Genomic DNA, 9,358 nt, shown 5'->3' on the forward strand with positions numbered 1-9,358 from the left:
AAATCTCTAGATGGGGTCTGAGGCCGCAGCGGGTACAGTTTGTCATAGTGTTCTCTGTACTGTTTGGCAAATCTCTCTAACTGCTTAAAGGGGAAGTAATGTTGGTGAACGTGCTCTTGGTGGCTCTTCAGGATGAGGATGTTCGAAAAGAACTTGCCGCACGTGTCGCACTCGAGCTTTTCCAAGTTCTCACCTTGCTCTGTCTTCCCATTCTTCTTCTGCACCTTCTGCTTGTTCTCATTATACTGAATGACAAGCTCAAAGCCAAAGTTCTCCAGCAAGGCTTTGGTGGCGTTCCCCCGTGCATCAGAGGCAATGCGTGGAGGCAGTAAGGAGGGCTCTGAACCACCGCCCGGCACAAAGTCCTTCTTCTCTTTAGGCTTTACGCTGTCAGGCAGAGACTCCTTAGATGCTACGTTATTGTCTCCTCTCTCTGCACTTTCCCGCGGGGTTTCTTTTTCCTTCTCCTTCACTATGGATTTATTCTTCTTCTCGGGGTGCTGGCTCTGCTGTATAAGGACGGAGTGAGGTTGGGACAAGGACAGCTGGCCTTGCTGCTGCTGCAAGAGCTGCGGGTGGCTCTGCTGAGGGAGCTGAACCTGAGCCTTCAGGTCCTCCAGCAAACTTGGCCCGGTACCAGTCAGTGTCAGCGCACCACTGGTGACAGGCAAACTGACCTCTGGATTGAGCTGGAACTCGGCACTGGGGATGTAGAAAGGGAACAGAAGATGCTGCTGTTGCTGAAGCTGCAGAAGGGTCTCAGTGGTCATCGGGAAGTGTGGCAAAAGTGCTGGGTTGAACAGCTGAGACTGCAGGAGGGCAGCTTGCTGCTGCAGTTCCTGCTGCAGATGGGCCTGGACTTGGGCCTGAGCCTGGGCCAAGGTCTGAGCTTGCTGCTGCTGCTGCTGCTGCTGCTGCTGCTGCTGCTGCTGCTGCTGCTGCTGCTGCTGCTGTTGCTGCTGCTGCTGCCTGGATGCAATCATGTCTGCCAGCTTCTTACGGTTCACCTCTTTGGGCTCCGAAGGGGAGGAGATATTAGTGCTTACAGGGTTGCCCAAAGGAGGAATGCCCACGCTGTCGCTGGACACCTGGTTGAGCAGGCTGGGGATGGGAGTTGTGCCCGAATTACTGGTGTTGGTGGTTGTGAAGGTGTTACTGTTGCTGGCGCTCACCGGACTCGGCGTGGAGGAGCCCAGTGAGAGGCTGCTGCTGCTGCTGTTGCCGGCTCCGTTGCTGCTGCCGCTGCCCCCGGCCGCCTCCAGCTTGGCCGCGCGAGCCTTGGTTTGGTGCAGGACAGACCTCATGTGGATCTCCAAGGTTGAGCTCTGACTGTAGGCCACGTTGCAGGTGTTACACTTAAAAGGTTTGTTGTCTGGGCTGCTGGTGGGTTCGGGCTGCCCCGTAGCAGACTCTTGGAGCGCTCTTTTCAGTTTATGCAGATGAGAAACTGAATTGTAATGGACCAGGAGAATGTTCTTCTGCGTGAAAGACTCCTTGCAGACTGTGCACTTGTAAGGGCGAGACGGATCTAGGAATTTCTCCATAGTGAAGTTAGGGCCCTTCCTGAAGGGTAAGGCCCTTTTCGGTTCTGAGCCAGAGTCCTCTTGCACCGACCCTGAATCGCTACCTGTCGGGCTCTGCTTATCTTCCAAGTCGCTCTCCTCCTCCTTATCTTCCTCAACTATTATAGTGTGGTCTTCTGCAAGCGAAGGATCGCCCATAGCGAGGAGGTCCCCGTTGACCAAGAGACCCCCATAGAGCTGCTGAATGTCGGCCTCGCTCAGCTCCAGATGGCTGGTTTCCAGGTGCTTCTTCAGGGCCTGGAAGGTTCGGAAGCTGCGCTGGCAGAGGCAGCACATCGTGGCCGCCCGGATGACGTGGTACTGGGAATGGAGCTGCAGCTTCTCGATGGTTTTGAAGGCCAGGCTGCACTGGTTGCAACGGTACTTGTAGACGTGGCGATCGGACACCGGCAGCTGAGGCCGCTTTGCGTGAACTTCATTGAAGTGTGTCTGCAGGGCCGCCGAGCTCTTGAACACCTGGTTGCAGCCCTTCTTCCAGCAGAGGAAGCCGGAGTCCTCCCTGGCCGAGCTCTGATCGGCTGCAGCGGGCTTGGGATCTCCACTGTGCTCTGCACCTTCCGATGGCAAAAGACTCTTTCCCGAGTCCTCTGAGATTTCTGTGAAAACAAGATAAGAGCAAACCTGAAAATCACACCAGTACACAAGGGTGGATCAACACCCTCTTTTTGTCCCTAATACGTCAGTGTTTTTTTCTCTGCAAGACAACAGGTATGTCTAACATTTCTCTGTCTTCATTCATTTATTTTAATACCAGCCCATTACTCTCACCATGGCCCACTGCATAAGCCCACACAATTTGCTTTCATGCCCACTTCGAATATCTGGAAATTATTCACAGACACACACGTTCCCTTAGTGCATTTATCAGCTTTAATTCTTCCTTTTAAGTGAAGGCCATTCAGCCACCTGTCTGTCTGTGCTGTTCTTTGATGTCCTGCCTATTTTCCAATAAGAAGGTTCATGAAACTGAATGTAGTATTTGAGTCTTGGTCCTATCAAAGCTAGAAACAACAGGAATGAAATTGAGGACCTGCTGGCAGCAGCTCAAAGGATGCAGTTTGAGGGAGAATGGGAGAAGAAGGCAGAACCACTCAATGTGCTGCCACCTTTCCAGGGTCTAAGAGCACAGTCCTGCCACAAAAGGCAGCGTGATATGGGCAGAGGACAAAGAAAGCATCCCATTGCCTGGGGCAGCATTAACTACCCTGGCTGTGCCAGTGCTGCCCCAGCAGCATCACGGCCTTGGGGCCGTCTCTCCGGAAGGAGAGAAGGTTGTCTTCATTCCCAGCCTCCTTACAGACCTTCCAGGAGGGCACAGAAGAAGACTGGCATTGCTTCCCTGCCAGGTTTGAGATCGCATCCTTCTGCCCACGCAGAACAAGGTTCTTGGGGTGCTCTCACATCACATGACAAAGCCAGGACTACATAGCCCTGGATTTACAGACATGCCTTCCTAACACAGCATGGCAACGAGAAAGGCTGAGGAGATTTGGGCCGGGTAAGGACGGCAGCAGCTCAAAGCTCCCCAGACTGGCTCTGTACCTGAGCGATGATGGCAGCAGAGCAAGTGCAGCAGAGGGGATGGCACAGTCTGCGGCCAGCAGCTGCAACCTTGAGCCTTTCTCTACCAATCCCTCCAGCACCTCTGCCCTTCACCTCTGCCCTTCACCCCTGCCCTTCACCCATTCCCTTCACCCCTGCCTTTCACCGCTCCGTCTGGCCGTCTCCTTCGCTGGGATTCAGCGCCATTTCCACAGGCCTGGCCACGGCGGTGAGCCGTGCTGCTCAGCTCTCCCGGCCTGTTTGAGGCAGAGAGGAAGGGAGACGGCCCTACTGGGCACCGTCCCACCGTGGTGCTGGGAGACCGCTGGGCCCAGCTCGACGTCCCCAGACACGGCCCTGGGCAGGTGAGGGGAGCTGGGCCAGCGGTGGCACCCGTGGACCTCGCTGCGCACTCACCAGGCTGCTTCCCCAGCTCCTCTGCAGTGGAGTTCCCGTCCTTCTCCGGAGCAGCTGCCGGGAGAAACATGCTGCTGGGCATCATCACCTCAGGTGTTGTCACCTGGAGACAGGGAGGAAAGGATGCGGGGAGAAGGAAAACACAGGAAAATATTTTAAACGTCTTCAGTGGCAAAATTAGACACCAGTATTGTAAAGTCAGACGCGTCACTTTTCATAGCTCACTGAAGACTCATATTTATTAGACAAAGCTCACATCAGTCAGAAGTGTTTCTACAGTTACATTCTGGACATAATTAGCAGCGCACACTTGAAGAATAATCTTATTATTAATATTTTTCCTTTATGTAGAATTCAGACTTTGATCACTGACAATGTTTTGTCATGGGCTGTGAAACTTCTTGTGCAACCAATTAGGTAGATAAGTTGAAAGGCCCACCTTAAGCTGCTGAAAATATAATAAGGCCCCTAATTAAATCATACCTCGTAAAGTACACTGTAATCTTGAACTAGGGAGCATTGCAGCACTGTTTTCAAAGTGTACTGATGCAGGAAAAGGAGGGGCATGAGAAAGAGAAGTACAAATAAGGAGAGAGGTGACAAAGGAAAGGATGAATAAGGAAAGACTAAAAAGACAGCAAATTGTCTGCAAAATGAAAAGCTTTTGGTAACCCTTTCCTTGCTCTGACTGATGTGATCCCTTTGCCTCTCTTCAAGTGTTTGTCTAGAACCTGCACCGTCATAACCAGTGCAGCGCTTGAGCACCAACAGTTCTGAAGAGCTGGAGAGTTTGTGTGCTTAAACTAGAGATGCTCTTTGAAAGCGTCAAATGCAAATACTCATCTTTTTCTGGAAAAATGTTTCTTTGGGTGCATCAGGTCGTGCACAGAACACTCAAAATACCTTGCTAGCAGTCTGCATGTGGCTGGCATCAGATGCAGGACTACAAACGCCCTTCTGAGCATCCGGAGGCAGTCGCTGGAAGGCTGCCCCCAGCCCTGCCCCGGGGCAGCAGCTGGGCAGACAGGCCCGCACAGTGTCACCACCCCTGGTCACCACCCCTGCCGTGTGCCAGCGGTGGTCCCCCGCGCTCCTCAGAAGCCCGTGGATGCGAAGACACCCCCGCGGCGCGAGCGGCCAAGCTTGGCCCTGCTGAGGCCCAGGGACGGTTCCCTCTCACCAGGGCTGGCCAGCAGTGACCTGCAGTGCTTGTGGTGCTGCTGCTCCCAGCCGCTGGCCCCTGGGAAAGCGAGGCAGAAATAAACCCTCCTGGGCAGGAACACTTCCTAGCTAAACAAGGCTCTCCATGCTTCTGTCAGATACCAGGAGGGCATTTGAACCTGGGATTTCAGAAGAGAGCGAGCGAGTGAGGCTGTTATCTGCCGGCAGCGTGCCTGGCTTTCCGCAAAGGCAAGGGCCACAAGGCTCGATGGAATCACACCATAGCAGATCTGTGGTGAAGCTGAGGGCAAACCTACGCGCAGGACATGAAATCTTCCTTATCTACACACGTCAAATCCCAGCAAACATAGACTAACCTTGGCTTCACTAAGTGAATGGCAACAAAAACAGTCCATGAAAAACCTCAGAAACAAATGTTTGCATATGAGTGGCTTCAGTCATCCGAGCTGCACTGGGGAGGGATGCTGAGCTCCCTCCCTCACCAGAGAAGGATGCTGAGCTCCCTCCCTCACCAGAGAAGGATGCTGAGCTCCCTCCCTCACCAGAGAAGGATGCTGAGCTCCCTCCCTCACCAGATCCCTCCCTCACCAGAGAAGGATGCTGAGCTCCCTCCCTCACCAGAGAAGGATGCTGAGCTCCCTCCCCTCCCCGGGACAGACAGGGCGCGGAGGGGAGCGCTGGGTCCCACAGACGGCTGCAGGAAAGGCAGCTGGCACTGATAAATCACCCGGAGGGAAGCTGAGCACACCAAATTCATTCCACCTTTTACTCTAAGCAGGAGTATCTGACGGCTGTGGGTGGTGGGTCCAGAGACGTGAAAGGTCACTGCTTAATTCCTGGCAGCCTGGCTTGGAGGAGGGGGCTGAGAAGGGACATCGAGGAGGAAAGGCAAGAAGGAGCCGTCCCTCTCAGCTTTATCAGCAGGGAGAGTGCTTTCCTAGGATCTTTAGGAATTATGAAAAATAAATCACGAGAAATTAAAAAAAACCCCAACAGAGTAGAAAAAGAATAAAATTATCTAACACCTCAGCTGCACATCATTATAGAAAACTGTGGGCTTTTTATACGCATTACAGTAAGGCAGCCATCCCCACTACCACACTCAGTACGACGGATCAGTAATTGTTTTCATACACTTTAATTAGAAAAACTCAGATGGCTATGAATAATAATGGAAAAGAGAGACTTTTGCACTTGAAAGGTTGAAGTCAATCAAGTGTGAATGACGGCAAAAAAGAAAAAAAAAAAGACACCAATTCATCAGGCCTCTGTTGTCTCGCCGCGTCTTTAATCATAATTCCTGATTGGGATTCAAGAAGGCAGTAAGCAGCGGTTCTTTGTCTGCCTTCACCTTCCGTCAATTAACTCTCCCCGAAATATAATCATCAACCTCACATGCTCCTCTGCATCTTAATCTGGGTCTCCAAACCAATAAGTCCTGCCCTATATGTGTTTAAGTAATTACCTTTATCTACCTGCATCTCCATGGCCTCAGTTCTCACCCTACTTCTACTCCTCTCTCCACAATAAAAAAGAAAAAAAAGGGGGAAAAAAAAAAAAAAAAAAAGGCTGTGGTATATTAAACTGCTACAGGCACAAAATCCCAAAAGGCAAACAGAAAAAAGCTCGGAAAAAAGTGCAGGAAGCTAGAAATTTGGGATATGGATGCAGGGCAAGTGCAGGTGGTCCAGACAGGGCTGGCCTTGGGATGCAAAACCTTGAAAATAAGGGACTGGTCTTGCGTCAGCAGCTGGACCTGCTTTAGGCCCCGAGCTGTTCAGCACCACTCGGGCACCTCCTGGAAGTGCTGCCCGTTTCCTCGGCCCCTTCCCAGGGCAGGACTGCTCTGTCCCCTCCTCCCGCACGCCACCCCCAAGCAGGGAGTAAAGACCAGTGACAACAGGCTGCACGTCTCATCCACTTTGCATTTACACTGAATTCCAGAGTGCCCGTTTTGAATGACTTGTCCTTCTAGAGCACAAACCCACTTGAGGATTCACCGTTTCCCGGTGTGTGCAGGAAAGGCCTCGCACGCTGCAGCTGCTCTCGGTGCAAACAAACAGCGGGAGTACCAAGGGGGCAAGAAGGATGAGTAAGTAGGCCACGGCCACCCAACAGACTAACAAGGAGTGGTGCCCTCCGACACCGCATTTTGTACTTCAGATGTATTTAAATAGCATTAACTGTCCTGGTGATAGAGAAACACGCTTATCTGGAGCACAGGCTGTGCTCGTGAGCGGCTGTTAAAGGCTCTCTACTTCCCTCTCACCTGAGCAGGCAACACCTGGCAGGTCATCCTGGCATCCCTCCTCGGCTCTGCTCAACGCCTCCATCTCCCTGTTCAAACGTCTCCTCAACACCAACTGTTTCACAATGGCAACGTGTCAGTCAATGGGAACTGTTATTAAAAAATCAACCCTACAGATGTCAGCCCGACAAACGCGATTTGTCTCCTCCCTTTCCTTCTTCTGTCCATACGTGTTTTGCTCTGTGTAATGTTACACCACGTCCCCTCCTCAGCTGCAGCCGTGATCTGGCCCACAAGCCAACAGCAAAGCCTTCCAGCTTGGAAACTCTGCTCTCTGTCAGCGCAGAGCCCCGAGCTGCCTGTTCCCCCACTCCTGCCCCCCGGTCTCGAGGCTGCTCCCAGCGTCGCTGTGCAGAAGACAAATGGTCCCCTTGATCCCGTCACTCTCGACCTTTCTGTTCAAACGAAACCGGGAGGTGGGGAAGGGACTGGCAGCTCACTCCTACCCACAGCCCGGCGTTTGGGCACCAAGACGAGGATCGGGTCTGTTTTACCCGTCCTTCGATGACCAGAGGCAGCGTCTCCAAGCAAACCCCTAACGCTGGGGCAGGTGCTCAGGGCGCAGCCTGGCTCCGACCGCCCCGTCCCCTCCCACTCAGTGGGGCAGGGACCTTGCTTGGGTAAAGAGCGAAGGGCGAGGAGTTTGGGCTCTGGCAGCCTCTCCAGCACCCCACTTTGAAACATCTCCCCTGTGGTCTGTCCTGGAGATGGGAGCGCCAGCTGGAGAACCTCCCGCTAGAGCAGAATGCTGAGAAGCTGCCTCAGAGGTGGAAGGTTGGTGGGACAAGCCTCTCTGCTTCCAAGGACCCTCCGTTTCGGACGAAACTCAGATCCCCTTAAGCAGATAAGATTTCTTTATGGTGACGAGACCCACCGATGGCCACTTCTATAGACAATGAGTCCAGCAAGTGACTGTTACAAAAAACCTGAGGGCTGACAGGGCACGTATCCTGCCCCCCTGCCCCAGGAGCATCCTCAGAGATTGCACAGGCCCTGACACCTACAGACCTGTCACCAGGCTGGAGAACAACCCGTGGGTCCACTCCTCACCGGTGACAACCTACAGCAGTGACAAGCGTGGCTCCTGCTGTACTGGATCTACCAGATTTTGAAGACGATGAACTGCAGAGCTGCTTATCAGCACGGGCCGGCAGCTCAGGCTGCAACACCCCTCCTGCGCTGGCCCCGGCAGCGTGACACAAGCATATTCTTGGCACGTCAAAAAAATTAATCTTGGAGAGCGTGAACAGGCAGCTCCTCTTCCGCGCTGGATCTGCCTGCTCTGACTTTCCTCTGAACCGAGTGACCAAATGTGTGGACAGTCTAAGCAGCTCCTCCGCAAATGCCCCAAAATGCTGAAATCATGCAGCTTTGAAAAGAAAATCTCTAGATGGGGTCTGAGGAGATACATTACTATCCCTATGTCCATGCAACCGGGGGGAAATACACATGCAATGCAAGGTTCCCGAACCAGACAAAGGAGGTAATTTCCATTACAAAGAGAGAGAGAGGGTGCTGGAGTGAAAAGCTTCATTAGACTCAGAGAGGCAAAGCGATGGCAGTATACCAAGGTCACTTCTAATTTAGACCATCTAATTGGCAAACATGGCTCCAAATGGCTATCATCTCACAGGGCTCAGAATTAATGAAGCCCGATTATTTTCATTACCTTCATCCGAGATGGAGAATGAGACACAGAGTGAGAGGGAAAGGGGGGAGTGAGAGGGGGCGAGAAGGAGGGAGAGAGAAAAATTGAATGACAGCAGAAGGGAGAGCAATAAGAAAAGACAATAGGAAAGAGGGGAAAAATGTAACGGTAGAAAGAGGGAGAAGTGAGGATGGCAGGGACGGGCGGGAATGACTCTTCGAGCAAGGGAGAAAAGAAAAAGATGGAAGGACGGCTGAAACACTGGGAAGACGCCCTAAACCAAGGAAAACTGACAAGAGAAATGATGGGAGAGGAATGTGCAGAAGGATGAAGCTGGCCGTGGGAGGAGGGAGAGCTGCCCGCTCCCGGAGGCTCTCGGGAAGCCGTCCCTTCTCCCGGCCCGAGCCCATCAGTCTTGTCAATCGACTGTGCAGGCGAACTGCACTTCACCCTCATTAAGGGGCTCTCTGCTGAAGCGGTGCAGGCCCGAGATTAGCAGAGAGGCTGTTACATGGAAAGATGGCGATTGGACCCGCTCGGAGCGGCCCAAATGCCACGGGAAATGAACTGGGCGCGTTTGTTCCCAGCCCCGCAGCAGGGGAGCCCCAGGAGATGGGGGGTGGCGGGAGCCCCTGCCCCGCGGGGGCTTCCCCGGCCCTGACGCCGCGCGGGGACGGG

At 53.1% G+C, this 9,358-nt stretch overlaps 1 protein-coding gene across 1 annotated transcript in view; it reads right to left on the minus strand.

Moving 5' to 3' along the window:
- Positions 1 to 9,358, minus strand: part of ZFHX3 (zinc finger homeobox 3) — a 192,771-nt gene that overhangs the window by 99,552 nt on the left and 83,861 nt on the right. Inside the window, exons 7-8 of the mRNA XM_026857013.1 lie at positions 3,543 to 3,645; positions 1 to 2,179 (exon numbers count right to left, since the gene is read on the minus strand). The exon at positions 1 to 2,179 is cut by the window's left edge and continues 3,332 nt beyond it. Of these exons, the coding sequence (XP_026712814.1) occupies positions 1 to 2,179; positions 3,543 to 3,645 (2,282 nt within the window). The remainder of the gene's footprint in view (positions 2,180 to 3,542; positions 3,646 to 9,358) is intronic.

The sequence above is a fragment of the Athene cunicularia genome (genome assembly GCF_003259725.1).
Source record: "Athene cunicularia isolate RWA chromosome 11 unlocalized genomic scaffold, athCun1 chr11_part2, whole genome shotgun sequence".
NCBI classification, from domain to species: Eukaryota; Metazoa; Chordata; class Aves; order Strigiformes; family Strigidae; genus Athene; species Athene cunicularia.